Source organism: Brachypodium distachyon, chromosome 3 (assembly GCF_000005505.3).
Source record: "Brachypodium distachyon strain Bd21 chromosome 3, Brachypodium_distachyon_v3.0, whole genome shotgun sequence".
Classification (NCBI taxonomy): Eukaryota; Viridiplantae; Streptophyta; class Magnoliopsida; order Poales; family Poaceae; genus Brachypodium; species Brachypodium distachyon.
This window is the reverse complement of record NC_016133.3, coordinates 50,525,675-50,544,578: the sequence shown is the minus strand read 5'-3', so window position 1 is coordinate 50,544,578 and position 18,904 is coordinate 50,525,675. Positions and strand designations below refer to the sequence as shown.

Genomic DNA, 18,904 nt, shown 5'->3' with positions numbered 1-18,904 from the left:
AAGAAAAGAAAAACGCAGGAAAGGGAGTACTAGCAGTAGTGGGCGCTTGATTCTTTCCTCACCAGAAAAACAACAGAAAAGCAGAAGAACCGGGCTGGAGTAGTTAATAGCGGCAATAATTGTTTTGGGCATCGGGAATCCCAACGCCATTTTCCCGTCTCCTACTACTAGCTTAGCGCTGAATTCCACGAGATCTCGTCCCTCTCTCTCCTTCTTCCTTGCGTTGCTCTTCTCCCGGTTTGGGTGTCCTGGCCTTGGTGGTGGTGCAAGCTGCAGTGGAATTTTTGCTTTGCCTTTTTGAGCGCACCTAGACAGAGCAGCCACCCTGTTTCTTCTTCTTCTTCTTCTCCTCCTCCTTCTTCTGCTCTCGCCTTTGCGGGGCCGCCGCTTTTTGGGCTCCTTCCGTCCCATTGGAGCGCACAAAGCTGGACGGCACCATTTAAAGGAGGGGGAGGAGGAGATCGAGCCAAAGCCCAAAGGAGCGAACGCACCACCCCCCACCACCTGGCTCACGCAAACCATCACTACTGCTGCACTGCACTCGCGGCGCAAGAATCGCGCCGGCTTCTGGTTGTTGGGACTGCCTCCTCTCTGCGCCGCCTCTGCCTCTTGGCGGTTTCTTCCCCCCACTGCAGCTACCCCGGGAACGGAGACCGACGGCCCGAAAGACGGAGGTGCGTTTCTTTTGATTTGGGGTTCTTCTCGCTTGGCTATGTGCTTGATTCGGTAGGATCGGATCGGCCCGTGCTCGTGCTCGTGGGTGGTTTCTTCTTGATCTGGGCAACTACTGCCTCGTTAGCGGAAACCAGGGAGGAGGGATTCTCAGGGGGTCGAGCGTGCGCTGCACTTCGATGTGAAAAGCGGGTCCTTCGGTGGGTGCTTGCCACGCCTGGGGCCGCCGTCTTCCGTGTAATCATCGTTGCTTGATTTGGTTTCTTCCTATCGCTTCAAGTCTGCATCAGCAGATTAGCGTTTGCGGGTGCCAAATATTAGGCTGTTTTATTCTACCCTTCTTTCAATCGTGCTACCTGGTGTCCGGCTTCTCTTATTTTTTCTTGGACTCTGTTCTCGCTGTACGGATTGATTGGTATGTCTGCCTCGGAACTGCTCTCTGGGAGAAACCTAATTAATTACTCGTTGATTAGGTTCTAAGCATGATTAGGGTGGTTGGTTTGATTGTGAATGTGGAATCTTTTATGCATTCTTTTGCTCCGAAGCCTCCTATCCTATTTCCGTTTGTCAGTTCAGCAAATGATTTGGTCATCATGGATGATTTTATTCTGATTTATATGGCTGATAGTTATCACAAGATGAACACATGCATCTTCTGTTGCTCTGCATACTCTAGACTTCTGGTGCTCTCTTTTTTTTTGTCATATCCAGTCTTTTATTGCTCTTTTTTTGAGTGAAGTCCATCACAACCCACAAGACAAATATCCGAATGATTGATGTACTTCACTGTGGTACATGTATTGTACTCTTGCTCTGCATACCCAATATTGCTTTTCATAGTGCTATAGACAGACATCTAGTTGTGGAATTAAATATGTGCCCAATCTTTTGTTCTTCGGGTCAATCTTGCTATGTATTTAAATGGGTTATATCAACAAACCACGTTTAGCCCTTTATGATAAGTTTTTAGTGTATCTAGCAGTGAGTCTCCATGTGAAATCATGTAACTGCATAGTTCCCATCAACTATGCTGCCACAGTGCCACGTACTTATTTTCCCTAAAGCAATGGTTTGGTTAGGCATTCCTTATCAAAGTTTTCCACATGCTGCTTAAATATAAGAAAATACTGATTGGATTTTAATTCAAAACAAATGATTGATCATCGATGGTACTCTTGAGGCTGTCAGTTTTCCTTTGTCCAAACTTCTTAGCTAGGACTTTTTTTTGGGTTTGTGAACAATAGCGGTACAGTTTGAAAAAAAGAAGACCTTATGTTCAGTTAGTAGCTGAAAGATTGTTTTTGTTATACTAACAACTAAGCCGCAAAGTTTTTTTTATCAGATTAATTTTAACTGATTACATTACTGCAGTCTACAGTTGTTGTGTGATCTCCTCTAATACTTCGTTCTCGATGATTTTGCAAAGTTTATTTTATATCAGATTAGTTTAACTGATTACATTACTGCATTCTGCCGTTTATGCGACCAGATTAGTTTCCAGCACTTTATTAGCCCTCCTTGGTTACAGTGATTTTGGAGATAGACCTTATATCACATATGTATTGTCACACACACAAAAAAAATCACATATGTATTACTTTTGTGTTGTCTGAAGCAAGGATGATGAGATTGCCCCTTCCATGTTTTCTGCAGAAAGTGTAGTCTGCAAGCTTCTCAAATCTGGGTACTGCTTGTGGAGGAGTGATCTTGTTTCACTGAAACTTTGGACATCATCTTCATAGTTTGGATGGCATCCATGGTTACTTTGATGAGTTTATGGAGCCCTGGATGCCGAACTCACCTAGGTTGCGCCAAAGTGGAAGTTTAAATTCTGCTACACCAGTTGTTCCCTCATTGAAGAAGAAAGTTTTGAAGGGGTTAACAAAATCAAGTGTTCTTCCAAAACTTGATGATGTGTTTGTGACGCTGAAGCAGGAGCACCCAATTTCACCTGGCATGCAGATGTCAACAGATCCTAACCACTATGGTGTATTTCCGCAGTCATTCTACAGCCAACATGTGGTTTCATTTCAGACGAGCGCAATTAGCAATGGATCAGGAGCCATGCCGGTCTGCCTGGACACTTCCAATGGGATGAATGGTAATCTGGCGATGTTGAACACTACACCTTCGACAATTGTATCCACTGGTTCACCCAACATGATTGCTGATTCTAGTCAGACCCTTAAGTATGGAGGACCGATGGCTGTGGAGTGGTCATACCCTGAGCTACAGATGCTGAACGATGGCCTCCACAAGTATGTTTTTCTGCTACTTTACATAACTCACTGAATTCCATCTATAAAAAAGAGAGCATTTTATTACATTTATACAATTCAAACTGAATTCATATAGTTTAACATTATTGATATATATTATACTTGGCAACACACGGAAGTATAAGATACTTATGCTTCCTATATTGTTTCAGAATAATAATGAGTGTTTATGATAGTGCGTTGAGATATAAGTTTGTCTTGTTGTTATTACTAAGATGGACACTTCAAGTTAAGCTGAGGAATTATTACATGAGTTCATTAGTTGGAAAGTACTATCTTTTATTTTTGAAACAGAGGAGTTCACTTTCCTTTTTACGAACTTAGTTTTAAATTCTATGCATGTCGGTCCAAGCCTAATCATTGTATCGTATGTGAACTGTGGATGAAATTGCCAGGTATGCAAATGAACCGGGAATCATGAAATATATCAAGATAGCAGCTATGTTACCAGAGAAGACAGTAAGAGATGTTGCCATGAGATGCCAGTGGATAGCAGTTAGTACCCTGTTCATCTTATCTACTCTTAAAGGATTTAACTGATATTTTCCCCTTATATTCGCAAATTGTCTGCAGATCCTTATTTAAATCTGAACTCTGAAATTTAAAAAAATATGCAACGTGTTTATCCATTCTCTAAATAATGTTTTCAACGTAAAGGAATATGTGGTCCCGTAACAGCTTGTGGAAGGGACTAACAGTAGTTTATACTCTATGGCTGGTAGGATGCTTATCACTGTAATTCCACTAAACCAGTGCTGCATATATGAAAGTAGATCATGCATAGATACACTTCGATATAAATACTATGGTGGTCTATTATGGTCTATAAAGGTAGTGTGTTCTGAACTGGTGCTTCTATTCTATATATCATTTTGTGCTGTTGTCCCACAGATTTGCCTTTGTATTTGTCTAGTGTGTACTAGAATAATATTAATAGGGCTGCAAAGGTTCTGTTTCTGACATATAGGTAGCAACACTTGTTTATCTACTAATGTTGGCAAAAGGCTATCCAATCAAAAGTTGGCCTTCTTGTGTTTCACGACAAAAGCATGCATATCTATTGGAAGTACCCCCTCTGTTGCAAAATGTAAGGCGTATTTTGACTGTCCAAATCCATGCTTTGGACCAACAATTAATCCAATAAAACATGTGTTATGTTATATAAATTTTACATCAGGGTTGACATTATTTTACTGTCAAAAAATACCTAATCTGGTATCACTGCCAAACTGACATTATTTTGTACAGTAAATAGATTGATGTCATGTATTTTCTATAAATAAAGAAAGAAATAAATTGTGGAGCGTTCAAGAAATATTCCAAATTGTGTTGAAAAGGGATAGCTGAACATTGGGGTTGAGCTTTTCTTCAGTAATTATGTACCTATAAAAACAAGTGTGTTTTATTCTGATGACATGTAAGCATGTATGCAAATGATGTTAACCTTTTTCATTATTTATAATACCAATAACTGGATATGCTTACAGAAAAAGGAAAATACAAGACGGAGGAAGACTGAAGAACATTATCATGGAAAAAGGATTAAAGACAGAAAGGTATTAGTCCTTTGCTTCTTTTAATGAAATGTGTGCTGTCTCGCCAGCTAAAGAATACTATCTTATAAAGCAATTTCTGTTCTGATTCCTGAAAAGCATACCCTACATTTGGAATTGTTGTTTTAGTGACAAATATATTTCAAATCCACTACTCCCTCTGTTCCATAAAGATTGGCGCGGTTTTGAACTAGCCCTAGTTCAAATTTGTGCCAACCTTTATGGAACGGAGGGAGTATATATATTGCTCATGTTGTACACTAATGATGTGTCGATTGTGAAACTGATGTTGCAAAGATGACATATTAAGCACTTTTCTCTGTTAATGGTCTTTGAATTAGATTAGCCCCCAAACGGGAAAAATGTGATTTTAGTTCAAAATGAAATTGATAAGAAATAATCTTTGCGCATATTTTTGCCTGGTGCTCATGAAGGCTCTATCTCAGGAGAAAATGGCGGAGTCCTCATTGTGGACTACCAATCATCCTGTTCAGACAGACATCAGAGGTTCTTCCATTCCGTCAGGTAACCAGTCATGATAACTGATTTCTATCTGGAGGTTGGTAGATCAATTATGGATGTACTGTGTAACAAATTATATTAAGTATTTTTTTCTTGCAATCATCATGTTAAATTATCCATGCGGTGAACAGTCTGAAATACTTAAAGTAACTTACTCCCCTTGGAAAAAGAAAATTCATGCCCGTTTTTGGTGTATGAATCAATCAAGACATTCTGGATGGGTTTTGTATTCCTATGCTTTGCGAGCTAAGGATGTTTCCTAGATTATAAAACAAATAGTGATGACCAAAGCTCTGATGCAATGCCTTGCCTGTACTTCTTTGTTGATTACTCTGTTGCTAATTTTTTGCTGGAACTACTTAATACCATTAACTCACAGACGCGAGTACTCCTTGATTTCTAGAGCCTTTCTAGGTTTCATTTCAAGTACACGCGCAAACTCTATTTGCCAATAAGATCTGATGATAGACTGTGTACTGCTTTTTAGTTCATCGAATTTATTACATCATATGACCACATGTGTACATTTCACTCTGCAGCCTCTGATATCGATCGTGCAATGCTAAATATATTGGAAGAAAATGCTCAACTTCTCAATCAGATAGAAGCAAATATTTTGACATCACAGGTTGGTATTCTGTTTATTTTATGGTTGGAGTAATAATCTTTTTATTCCCCCTTAAGTTCTCATGCACGAGGGCATTGGTTGTGCAAAGGGAAATTCATTGCAAATTCATGACCCCTTACAGGCTCAGAACAACATTGACCTTTTCCATCGCACAAGAAGGAACATCAATGATCTTCTACAAAGGTACAAGTCGCTAGAAAAGAAAATCTATAGCTATGCCATTAGTACCCATGCCATTTCTGATGTGGCTCTTTCCTCAATGAACAGCATGAGCCAAATACCAGGAATAATGAGCAAGATGCCTCAGTTGCCTGTCTCGGTGGATGAAAAGCTTGCTAGTTACCTGCTCCCTGGTGTCAATTTGGTAAATTTTCTTCTGCTTTTGCCTGTGGCAACACTAAAATAAATCCAAGTACTCAGTAATGAGAATAATATATGGCTTGTGATAGTATGATTGTGACCAATCATTTACGGCGACGTATCAGGTAAAAACCTCTATTTAGTGAAAACTTGAAAACTTTCAATCCTAGTCATTAAGTTTCAGATAAACAGATCAGATGAAAGGTGGAACCTCTAATCACTGATCTTTTATGAAAAACCCCGCAGACCTCTAATCACGAGTCCAATCTCTTTTTTTTCATAAAATATGTTAGTGATTAGAGGTTTCACGCTTCCACCTGTCATCCGATCCGTTTATCTGAGATTTAATGGCTAGGATCAAAAGTTCCCACGTTTTCACTGAATAAAGGTTTTCACCTGATATGTTCCCATCCTTTACTCAAAATAATTTACGCCGGGTACAAAATTAAAATGATCAGTTAGGTAAAATGACTGGTTCTTCATGCAAGTGCTGAATGTTTATCAGTGAGAAACATGTATAGTAAAAGAATAACCTTCTTCAATATTGTTTTGCTCTCTTACCTAGCAGACTGTATACTGAAATGCCATGCCTTGATGTCTTTATTATTTTCATTTGAAGGGCCAAGTTCTTGGCAGCAGCCATCTGAAACAAGAGCCCAGAGGATGGTAATTGGAAGGCCACTGCCAAACAAGGTGGCCGCTCAATTTTCAGCAGTAGTTTGATGAAATATTTGGAGAGACGCTTGCCTCAGTGTCTGCATGGAGAAGCAGAGGTGAAAGAAGCATCATTCGTTCTCTACCTGAAATCTGGAGGAAGTAATGCGAGCCGCACCGCACCGCATGCATTCAAATTGAGCATTCAAGCGTGCTATCTCTGAAAATCTATATATAAATATGTTAGTGACTGAAAATAGGGAGGGTTTTCGCAATTGCAGATTTCCTCTATCTTGTTGCACATATTGATTCTTTTTGGTTTTGTCCCCTGGTGTCTTCAGCTGCAGACCAAGTGGTGGTCTTAACAGAGGTGTAGCATAGAAACTTGATATGAATAATTAGCAGGAAAAGGCCTTTTTTTTGTCATTTGCAAGATAACCTTATGTGTGCAATGCAAGTTCCCGCTTCAATGCATTCTCTCCCAGCTTGATGTGCTGAGCATCGTCGATCAAAACAGCAAGATTGCAGCAGAAGTATCATCAGATAGATGCTCAAGAACCGCAGAAGAAAAAGGAGACCGTCGCCGTCAACCCAGATTTGATATTTCTATCATGCTTATACGGGATCCTCTCATTGGATGCCCATTCTACACATTATGAGGACTCGAAACCCCTTCGCTTTTTGATGGGATAGAGTTCGGCATGTCTACCACTTGGCCATCTTGAGAGCGAATCACATGCCATGAATATGAATCTAGTGTAACATATGAATATATGACAAAGGTATTTTTGATTGATTGATCGATCGTACAGGTCTGAGTCAGAATCTACTCCCTCCGACCCATATTATTTGTTTCAATTTCCCCCAAATATGAATATATTTATATTTTAAAAGCGTCTAGATACATGTAATATTTCGAAAAGTAATTCCGGCCGGAACGAGTAGTAGCTTTGGTTTATGAATATATATGACAAAGATGAAGTTTTGGGGGTATTTTTGATTGATCGATCGATCGTACAGGTTCTATTGAATATATCAAAACCGTTACCAAAATAAAAAATGTAGAACCCCGTTCCCTGATTCAGTAGAACCTTTGTTATATTGGCCTTTCAAAGGTCCTTGGAGCCCATCGATTTCTGTCGGCTGATATAGCACTGCAGCACGAACTGCAGCAACTTGCCACTCCTTGTCGTCTGATCAAATAATTATGGCTACTACTGCATAAATTGCCGAAATTTATGCAATATTTACCGTAAAGCAAACACAGATATAAATCAAAAGAAGAAAACATGATTTATTTATCTATTGCTGGAGATATCTTTCTTGCCTTGCTTCAACTGCAAAGACAATCTCATCATGTATATACACATGTGCTCCAGCTACTGCTCATTTGGAAGATACCCATGTGAGTTTAGGGCACATATGTTCCTTACATAAGAGTCATAATAGACTCATCCATTTCCAAGAGTTTCACACGTGCCCCTTTCCTTGCTTCATATAAGATGCACCACAATGCTATCTCTGTCTCATCATGCTTTCCAACAACGCATTGCAGCGTGATGCTGTGGGCGGGGGCACATGGCATGAGCTCAACATGCTACTGTGGCGGTGTAAGCGCTGCGACCACCTCACGGAGAGCCTGAGCAGTGTCGTTAAAGCACATCCTCACGAGGGGGACGCTTCGGCTCGTCACCGCATCACCGAGCTGCCATTTGTCCAAAATCAGGTTTAAATCAAAGCATCAAACAGATCCACAAAACAAACAACATGAGCTGACCACAAAAGTTTGAGACTTTCAATATTTGACCATCAATAGTTGGCTGCATACATTGCTAACGAAGTAACATGAATAGTAAAATGCAACTGGCGTCTAACTATTGTGTGATCCAAGTCAAGAACCATAGGAGCTTGCTACAGGGGCAGAAGCATTGATCTGCAATGAGACATCTCGAAGATTTAACTGGTCTTTGTTTACCTGATGATGTGGGGAGCTGAGGCTGAGATGGTTCTCAACTCTCAATAGCATTATTCTCATGTAGTGTTACTTGAATAGTTGAACTTACTAAGAGTGGAAGTAGTGGCCCATAACCATGGCATAAAAACGTGCCAAAACAAGGGAAGATTGAAGTAGACATTAGAGATCACAGAATTTGCTATTACATGATATGAAGATAACTCTAAAAAAATGAACATTGTTAATTGAGCACTATCATGTATGTTGTGAAAAATACATGTAGTATTTCCTTCTAAGTTTGGCTCATAGGTGGGCCCAAATAAATTTTAAGCTCACACCTTGTAAGGTGCCTTGATAAAAAAAATCTAAAATAATTCCCCTACAAAAAAGAATTTGTGAAATAACTGCCACGTGACGTCTTTCCGTTACAGGTACATTTATCATTTAGGATACCAATGAAGAAAGACATGCCTGCAAGAAAATCAAGCTCTGATTTGGGGAGAAGAAAAGATCGATCACCTCATCCGTGGAGTAGAAGAACTTGTTGGCGAGAAGGGTTAGCGCTTTCCTGCGCTCGTCGTTCTCGCTCCGGGAGATTACACGGCTCAGATCGATGTACAAGAAGGTCGCCTTGAGCCGGAGGTCCCTCCAGACCAAATCCCACGAGTCATCATCCAGATCTGTCACCAGATCCTCCTCCATCGACAGAAGCTGGCCGGCGCAGTTCTTGATCCGGCAAACGCACCCCTTCATCTCTATCCCTTGATCCATGCTGCTTTCTGTGCAGTTCCTTACCCCTACTTGCATAAGACAAAAGATCAGAGCCAAGGATGTGGATGTATTTATGGAAGGCAAAAAGAAACTGATTCCTGGAGCATATCTAGAAGCAACTGATGTCAGCATGTACATCCAAGGAAAGGGGCCGTGTAATGCAGCAAGGGGCAAAGTGGTCAGTGAACATTACAAGGTTGGTTAAGGATGAGACCTTTCTGAATGTTGCTGGGCATATTAAAAAAGACAAAGAAAAAGGAAGCCAAGTTTGGCTACCTTGCCTTTGTTCAGATATGAAGGAAGGTGCAGCAGAAGAAGCTACCAGGAATTGCCCCCAAGGAAAACATGACAATCTATGAGATAGTCACAGCCATTTCCATTTGCAGCCATAGGAATTCAGAGGGCACGGAAAAGGTCCGAAACTTAGGAACTGAGGAAGGGGAACATTATGGTGTGCCAAAATCGATTATGAAAACAAAAATGCTTCTATTATTTATCTGAGAAATGTCAAATTATAAGGATGAACTATAATATGCAAATATAATTTGGTCAAGGATGCATTGGTGATACCCAGGCTTTTCCATTTAAAACTCTAAGATGACTCTGAAGTTACTTTAGAAACTGAAAATATTTCATATTTATAATCTTTCGTCTTTATTCATCCAATGACATGCTTGTATGGAGGTACATGTCACCATTCCTCGATTTTTTTTACCAATAATTAAATGCCCAGCAGCTTAGGACATGGTTGAAATTCAATACTATAATTGTCTATATAAAAAATACATGGAAATTCTACATAAAAATATCTTTTGATGAGTCGACCCCACAGGGTTTTGGTTGTAGCCTGACCTATAAGAGTGAGAGTCCCTCACCTATTTATCAAATAACAGAACAAGAGTGGAGAGCACAAATCATTTTAACACTCAAGTAAAGTAGTAGATCCATGAATCTTTGGCAACATTTCACTGGAAAGAGGTACAGAGTAATATGCTTCAGAATGGGTTTATCAGGTCATCATACATAATTCCCAAAACGAGTTGATAGTTAAGTAGTCAAAAGGAGGAGGAGTTCAATAATGTCAATGAAAATGATGGGGCCACAGAAAGATAAAATTAATTTAGCTAATAGAAACAGGGAATGGAGCATATAAACAGGAATGGCGCAGTAACGAAACACAGTACAGATTCCTTAACTCAGCTTGCCGTGACAGAGGAACAGAAGAATTAAGGTGAATGACTGATGTAACTAAAGAGCATTAGGATGATCAGACTAACTGCATCTACTAACTCTATCTGTCATTCATTTTAAACGTCGCACGACTTCCAAATGCCCCCATCAAAACATGTCGATCCAACTGAATCCCATCTCATAGAAAACCTGACTAGTGACAGCCTGAAATCGCGGACCTTTCTGGCAGACAAAATTTGTTGAGCAATATGGAAGAACAGCAACAGAACAAAAAACTAAGAGCAGGAGCGGAGAATGGACAAGCATTTCCCTTGGACCCAACCGAGTCTCTGACCAGACAGGATCGCCCGATCGGAGCCAGCTTCTTCCAGATCAAATCGAGATAGAAAATCAGCAACATTAGGACCAAATCAACCATAGATTCCCCTCCCAGCATTGGCCATTCCACTCTAACTTTCTACCACGAACATAAATCAGATTCTTTTTCTCGACAATCCCCCTCTTCCTCCCCAAAAGAAAGGCAAGAAAAAGAGTTTAAAACCCTACATAGCCCTGAGTCACGACCCCACAGGAAGACAGAAATCTTTGAAAGAGGGGGCAAAAAGGGGGGATTTCATCAATGAACGGGCTACCAGGTGAGGAAGCCCGCAGTTCTTGCCGAGAGACGCCTAAAAAAGGTTTTTTTTTTTCAAAAATTGCCCCATTTTCCCTCCTCCATCGAGAATCGATTAAGATAATCACAGTTAATGTTTAATCAGAAAGAATTAGGTACAGACTACAGAGAATATTGCTAGTAGTAATAAGCGGCAGAGAAGCATGGAGACTGTGTGTAGCGTACCTCGACGGCGTCGGTAAAGAGAGGACAGAGCGAGGAGGGGAGGATTCCTGCGCGGTCTACGAGACACGAAATACTGTGAGAAGACGACCACGATCTACCCGGGTACCCCCGGCCGAGCCTGATGTTGGGCGTGCGGTTTTATACTCCTGCTAGTCCTTGCGGTATCTCTATATGTGAACACGGTCAATTATTATCTGAAGCCTTCCCAGGTTCCCCATGGTTTCCGTATCGATGGGGATAGCAGATTGGAATCCATTTGTGTTGTTGGTTTCAGATAGTATTCGTTTTCCTGTTCGGCCCAGTCAATTCAAGTCTTCCTTCAAGGCGAGTTAAGAATCAATGGTTAAGCTCCAGAAGGGAAAGAGGTAGGACCAGGATCCACATGGTACCCAACATTGGCAGATCGGGAAAGAAACCCACGCGGCGCAACACACAAAAGGGAGCATTCGAGTTTGTAAGTAGAGTAGGTGGACTGGTTCCGTTCAAGCCCGACGAAGGCGAAACCCCAAATAACACCCGGGAGAATAGTCGCCGGAGAAGCCTGGCTCAAGCGCAACGAGTCCTGGACCGACCCTTGACCAGCTGCGTCAACTGTGCCTCCTGGTCCTGGGCACTGGGCACCTAGCTAAAGCCAGAGTCGTCAGAATCGGCTCTGGACATCTTTACGCTTGTTTACGTACGTGGCTTTGAGTGGTTCATCAGATTCAGCGCTCTTGCTTGCGTTGCGACGTGTTGCTCTCGCCGTAGGAAATCTGTCAGTTTGCTCGACAATTCCAACACCCCCATGACCCCATCTCCTTGTTGCGCCCTCTGTCCCCGTCATGCAGCCCTGCTTGGAGGATCACTCAAAGTCATATCCACTTCCCTACCTGGACTCAGCCATCGCTGTGCAGTAACCCGTCGCCACATCGGTCCTGGCCTGGGCCGCTGCGCGGGCACCCGTACCAGCAAGAACAAAGAATCATCGAGGATCGAGGCAGCGTGCCCACGCAAACACGCGGGTCCATGCTGATTCGATGGCCAGGAAGTTCCAGCAAACTGCCACGCGTAAACAGGTTGCTCAATTGGAGCAGTCGATCAAAACTCCACATATCCAGCTAGGCAGCAACAGCATACAGTGATACAACCCATTGTCAGAGCCGCAGTGCCACTAATCCAGCCAGGCCAGGCAAAACAAGAGGATGAAGTTAAAAGGGATATGACGAGACATTAGTCGCAGTATCAGTGGGACTCTGGGACGGATGAAATGCTAAAAACGTTACAAACTTGAGTATACATCTATAAAGGTGGAGGTCAAAACACTGTCATAAAAATTCCATCTTCCTCGTCTCCAACGGAATAAACTGCAAACAAATGTGCCTAAAATAGAATTGGAGCATTGGAGGCATGTACTACACCAATCACGTAGTATGTTATACACCACCCAGTTTCAACATTACCAACTGACCTGTTCGCCTCCATCTCATAACTTCCCAACCTCATCTTTACAGGCAGCAGGCAGCCTTCACTCTCCAGTCCGGCAATCTCCATTGGCAACAAAATTCATCCACTTAAGGATGGTCACACGTAAGGTGGCTAAAGATATTATTGTACTGGGTTGCTGTGGATCATATCGGTCACTATTACCAATTTTACAACAGTGCTACATCTGCGGCTCAAACCAGTTGAAAGTTGAAACACCACGATATATGCCGCAAAGCTGAACTAATTTCACAAAGACCAACAGTAATAGTATAAGCCATCAACTTGCCTCCACTTCTTGCTTCTCTTCATGTTCTTCCTTTGGCAGCTCCTGCACTGTAGCCATGTTAATCAATTCACTCTCTACTACTGAGCTTGTAGTAGATAGTCCATCAGCAGGAGCAATGGGGGTCGACGGGCCTGAGCTGGAGCCTGAGTAGTGCACCGTGGACTGCTTTGATGTGTTTAGTGCATGACAGTGTGGGCAATAGTATGTGATGTGTGGGTAATCTTCCTTCCGGGCCAAGCCTGCACATTGATATATTAGTAGGTAAGCATCCATTCTTTGTAATGTGATAGCTCAAGAGTTTTGTTTATTATACACACCATTATGCATATGGCAATTGCCACAGATCAAGGCATACGACTGTGATGGGTCCTCCCCCACAAGTAAGGCAGCGATTTTTGCAACCCAACCACCATCACTTGCCCCTGAACCTTGATAATGTTCGACAACCCTTTGAGGCTGTACATTTTCCAGGCCAGCACTAAGAGTTGAACTGGATTCAGCCCCCTGTGCGGAAGTATGAGCAGCTGTCGTACTTCCAGTCCTGCCACCTCTTACATTCGGTTGCTTCCTATTTCTCAGCCCATCTGTTGCCAATATGTCAACTTCGTTGCTCCTAGCCACTGCTGCATCCAAATTTGGTTCCTCCCCGAGATGTATCTTTAAGCCAGACTCCGCGCCCAGCTTAGATGCCAAAGCTGAAGCAGCAGCAGCTTTTGCAGCTGGATCGAGATCATATTTCTGGACATGTTCATCATTTAGTATTGGTGTGACAATGCCATGATAAAATTATATCCCAAGTGCTGGATTCAATATCTTGAGTAATGGCCAGTTGGCCACTTACCTGAATAAGCTGTTGGGTAAGATAATAGTTCGTCCGTTCTTTCAGTTCATCAATCTTGGCTTTCCTCTCAGCCCTCAACTTTTCAAGTGTTTTCTCATCTTTCCGCTCACCTGTGAACATAGGAAGTAATTCAAGTATTACTAACAGAGTGTACTGGTAACATGCTAAATCATAGTCCTGGATAAGATCACAATACAATTTTAGTGCCGAAATCCTTCCTGGCAAAACGATGTTACCCATTTGTCATTTGCATATGCTTATAGTAAGTATGCGAAATTCTACAAGAATAATGCAGATCTCTGACACTAATGTGTCACGAAACTGTTCAATTGCCAAAAAATTTATCACTTTGTTGATAAATAATTAAATACAACAATATGCCAAATACAGCAGACAGAACTTGCCAAATATATCTTGTCATTTTATTTACAACAAAATAAAAGATGATTAACATGCCAAAAAAGAGTTCAATACACATAGCACCAGCAGCAAAGCAAAGGAATAATTCTTCCTTCCATTTTCTATTCTAAAGATTGGTTTTGGATAAAATGATCAAGAAGTTGGTTATAACACAAACTCATGTTTCCGTTTTGGACAGGTAGGAACAGGAGGAAAACAACCTCCTTTGTGGAGAACTTTTCCCCTTAAGTGAAGTCTCAAACAATTCAAGACAAACTTTCACTAGCATCAAATTTTTCAGAATGTCGACATCACAACATGATCAATATGATCAATTCATACTATAAATTATAAACCATCAATCCTGGAAAAATCAGCTATATGTTGCAACCTCTGAAGTTAGACACCACAATTTTACTGAAGACACCTTTTAAGAAAGTAAAATAAAACAAAAGGAAACCTAACACCTCTGATAAGACTGCACACAAGCAAGAGTGTGAGGATGGTACTCAAGCAGCCAACTAGAAGCATCACATACATAGAAAATGTGCAGAAAATTATGCACACAAGTGCATACATATATTGTGAATTGATTTGTGTTGCGTACTTATCAGAAATGGAAAGAATGGAGATTAGTTTAACTTCTTCAAAACTCAAAACAGAAATGTAGCAATAAAATTACCCCAGTATCCAGGGACTAATATGATACTCTGCCAGATAAGAGTATGCTGTTGAAGTATTGACTGTCAGAAAGAAACCAACACAGACCTTCATGCACAACAAAAATACAAGCACATATATGGTTTACAGAAGTGAAACTGAACATATATATAAGCATCAGCAGCAGAAATGCAGGACTTATTACAAACCATAAAAGCAATAGCTCGAATGTGTGGAATTGTGGATCACTAAATATTTAAGTGTTCTGAAAGGGGTTTCAGGATACTTACGCATCCTTGTAAAATTTACAACCGCTGAATATAGCACAGAGGATATGGCAGGCAAAGCAAACATAGGCAGCACACGAATTGCCCTCATTTGCCAAGTTAGATCCTCATTTCTTGTCATCATGATAGCATAAGCAACAGCCACAACCTGAGAACAGCACCAAACTATAAATTGACATGTACAGATTGCTTGCTGGGTATATGCAGTGCAAACATAGCCATTAGTCCATTACTGTTCTAAGATAACTGTAACCTGTAAAATTGCAAGATCCCCTGCAGACTTGCAGAGCCCCAAAGGAGACCCTCACACAGTCACACACAGCTTGAGAGAAACCAAATCTTTCCTTTTCAGCTGATACCCAATAATAAACCTCTTCAGCCGACATACTTGATCAAAACCCCAGATACACAAAGGTGCAACTAGATACTAGTATAATATTCATGTAAACATATCAACTGCTTCATCCAAATACCTGCTACTTATGCGGTAATAATCTAAGCAAAGCATGCATTAATTTCCACTTTGAATCAATAGCACATGACTGAACATTTTGCACAAGTGTACAAAACAACACCTACAGTTTCACAAATTCAGCGCAGGTGACATTTTGATGCTACTAATGAGTAACTATGAGAGGAATTCATGAATAGCATTGGCTTATGGACATGGATGGATCAATCATGGCCAACCTTTGTGCATCTATTTTCAGTAAGAAGATTTGCTCTAGAGTCTAAGTACTAGAAATGCAGTGTAACCGTCCATGTCTCATCACCACGGATGATCCATCGACAACAAAGATAGCTAACATTGAATGCATAGCTCTGTTATTACTTGTGAAAATTCTGAAAACACAGTGTTTACTTTGTTCTGATAAAGTTGTTTCCCTTTTACCCTCAATAGAAAATACTCCGTATAACACTATTATGGCATGTTCACACGCACGAAAGGACAGTCGCACGAGAATTAAAACTCCAGGGTTTGATCGGAGAAATGCAGAGACAGCCAAATCTCCGAGCGTCAACGAATCGAATCAGCACGAATCCAAACATAGGCAGAACATCAACAGCCGCTACACCAGATCATCTCACATGGCCTTATGCGCAGTAATCTCGTCAAGGGAGGAGGGAGAGAGAGAGAGAGAGAGAGGTGGGGGGATTTGAAAACCTCGGCGAGGACGGAGAGGACGATGATGTTGCGGACGGTGCGTCGGGAGAACTGGGTCCGGCGGCGCATCCGCGCGTGCACCGCGGCCTCCTCCTTGGACAGGTACTGCAGCCGCTTCTCGTAGTCCTCGCGGCCGCCGAAGAGCCCGCGCCAAATCCTCCCCAGCACCCCGCCCCCCTTCTTCGTCTCCTCCTCCTTCCCTTTCCCCTCCGCTGGCTCGCCTGCTACTTCCGCCGCCGGGGAAGCCATTGCCTGGGACGGCCCGATCTGCTCGTCGCGGGATCCGATAGGAGGGAGGGAGGGTGGTGGGACGCCACGCGACGGTGGCCTGGCCTCCGCGCTGCCTCCTTGCTGGCTCTCGAGTCTCGAGAGAACTCCCTCCCAGCGCTCTGTTACCTTTTGGGGTGACTCGGCGTCCAAGTGGGGCTAGAGGGAAAGAAAGAGAAATGGGGTAAACGAAGCAGGGCACGCACGCGTCCAAGGTCCAACCACTGGAACCAACGCGTACCGTTTCCCGTATGCCCGTTACGTATTTCTTTCGGAAATCAGCAAACAGTATGGATCGTGACCGACTCGGCGGATCGCGGGATCACGAAAAGCACCGAATTCCATTGCTTTTCTGGGTGAATGTTACTCTTTTTTTGCGCATAATCAGAAAGCGAACTTTCGGTGGCGTGGCGTCGGGAGGCTGGCAAAGCGGGGGAATACGAGCTGCGTAGCATGTGCACGCCTAGTCTGCCTTCGGCTCGGGGGCACGCACCAGCAAGTCAACACGCAGGGCATAAACAAGGGTGAGCCAGAGTAATATCATCACCCGAAGTCACCTGCTCCGATCTAACAAGCTCACCCGACGCGTCATCCGTCATGCCTCCATGTTTCTCCGTTGATGTTGCCGGCGCATTAAAAAAACCAAGCCGTGGACTGCTCGGAAATCCAACTCATGACTCGGGTGTGCAGCAGGGGCACTACACATGTTGAGTTGTTGAACATCTTATTCAGTCGTACTGAGAAAAGAGTTATTCATTTCCCGCAAGAAAAAGTACAAGTTAGTATTCATGGTGATGTTGATCTTGGTGGTATTTTTCATTTGGATGTACTATGTGGCAGCTTGCGGATGGGCGCGTACTTGACCATGTGTAGTCCATTCTTTACAGGTAGCCAGGTCTTGCTCTGTAATCTGGGTAGCAGCCCAGTAACCATGGCAAGATACGGAGAAAAGAATGTGACCATAGCAAGTGCCAGCGAAAGTTAGGTTCTTTCACTTTCAAAAGAAAAATCAAAGAAAAGTGTAACCTTTCATTCTGTTTTGACCCCGAAACTTTAGCGGTCTTTGTCCAGTCCAGCAGATGCGTTGGGCTGTTGGGCAGCATGGGGAGGCCATACGCGGCCCATGTTCAAATTACTAGCAGACAAGAGGGAGTTATCTCGCAAAAAAAATGGGAGTAACCATCGAGCCCAACACTGAATCCTTGTCTTAACAATTCTAACTAATGGGCCTAAAACAAGAATTCTAACTAATGGGCTTTGCGCTCCAACAACACACGAGTGACGAGGGCACAAGCCCAAAAAGGTAACATGCTGCGCCCGTCCATTGCGCGACCTGTCCAAATCCTAAAAAAAATCTCAGCAGCCGAACAGCTGCACAAAGCCAGCCCACGTCGCGACATCTCCCAAGCAAAATCGCAATCAGCAAAGCTCTCCGAATTCCATTCCCTACAAAGAAAAGCTCTCCGAATTCCATTCCACGAGGGTTCTTGTCCGTTTCCGAAGCAAGAATTGCTTTTAGTCGCGACTCAAGCGCCATTCCGTACAAAGTTGACTGCTGATCGTGCCAAGCAGCCGCAGGGCCACAACATATATACGGAGGACGTAACGAGGTCGGAAACCAGTAGCTGTGTCACGAGCTGTCGATGTATCGCATGTGGGAGATATATGCCTTGGTTCAATTCGGAGAAAGGATTCGCCTTTCCGAGGGACAGTAGAGATCGATACGAGTTGGAACCGGGACTCGCATGACCCCACACGTTAAGATGCGTTATCCTAGGCAACGGATGTGATGTAAATTGTAGTATTACTAGCTCCGAATGGACGGGTGCAACCCATGAGGGAACAACGCCATGCCCTGGGGTTAGCATCGGCAGTTCATCGCTGTCGATGGACACATGGAGGAGATGGTGCCGCCCTGTGCGTTTGTACTTTGTACACATGGTAGTCATGGCTTGGTTTGGTTCTAAAGAATCGTTTTAGTAGAAGCTAGTACTAGCATTTTTGTTTTTTGGAAGAAGCATTTTTGTTGTTGAAAAGTCTCCATAAAAAGAGTATGCTTTTGTTGTTGGGGATTGGGGAATCCGGAAATGTCCAGAAGTGGTAGAACCAAGGC

At 42.6% G+C, this 18,904-nt stretch overlaps 3 protein-coding genes and 1 non-coding gene across 5 annotated transcripts; 2 read left to right on the top strand and 2 right to left on the bottom strand.

Annotated features, from left to right (window-relative positions):
* Nucleotides 1–7,464, top strand: LOC100845515. Of its 2 annotated transcripts, none has more exons than XM_010237436.3 (9): nt 1–674; nt 2,326–2,930; nt 3,347–3,446; nt 4,439–4,507; nt 4,951–5,029; nt 5,566–5,654; nt 5,776–5,837; nt 5,922–6,018; nt 6,634–7,464. In XM_010237436.3, exons 2-9 carry the CDS (start codon nt 2,449–2,451, stop codon nt 6,682–6,684), a joined length of 1,029 nt encoding a protein of 342 aa, XP_010235738.1. In that variant the 5' UTR covers nt 1–674; nt 2,326–2,448; the 3' UTR covers nt 6,685–7,464. The 2 variants fall into 2 exon arrangements, with proteins under 2 accessions (XP_010235738.1, XP_003575416.1); XM_003575368.4 differs by having other exon boundaries at nt 4,939–5,029.
* On the top strand, nt 4,651–4,748 carry MIR5174B (microRNA MIR5174b). The gene has a single exon (NR_126972.1). It is a non-coding gene; the product is annotated as a microRNA MIR5174b (primary transcript).
* A 474-nt stretch (nt 7,465–7,938) lies between the features above and the next one.
* On the bottom strand, nt 7,939–11,695 carry LOC100845214. The gene is made up of 3 exons (XM_010237435.3): nt 11,423–11,695; nt 9,142–9,419; nt 7,939–8,373 (listed from the first exon to the last, which is right to left on the bottom strand). The coding sequence occupies exons 2-3, from the start codon at nt 9,391–9,393 to the stop codon at nt 8,266–8,268; spliced, it is 360 nt and encodes a 119-aa protein (XP_010235737.1). The 5' UTR covers nt 9,394–9,419; nt 11,423–11,695; the 3' UTR covers nt 7,939–8,265.
* Nucleotides 11,696–12,662: 967 nt separating this feature from the next.
* On the bottom strand, nt 12,663–16,953 carry LOC100844908 (uncharacterized protein At2g24330). The gene is made up of 5 exons (XM_003575366.4): nt 16,525–16,953; nt 15,363–15,507; nt 14,014–14,123; nt 13,490–13,910; nt 12,663–13,411 (listed from the first exon to the last, which is right to left on the bottom strand). The coding sequence occupies exons 1-5, from the start codon at nt 16,771–16,773 to the stop codon at nt 13,164–13,166; spliced, it is 1,173 nt and encodes a 390-aa protein (XP_003575414.1). The 5' UTR covers nt 16,774–16,953; the 3' UTR covers nt 12,663–13,163.
* Nucleotides 16,954–18,904: the final 1,951 nt, after the last annotated feature.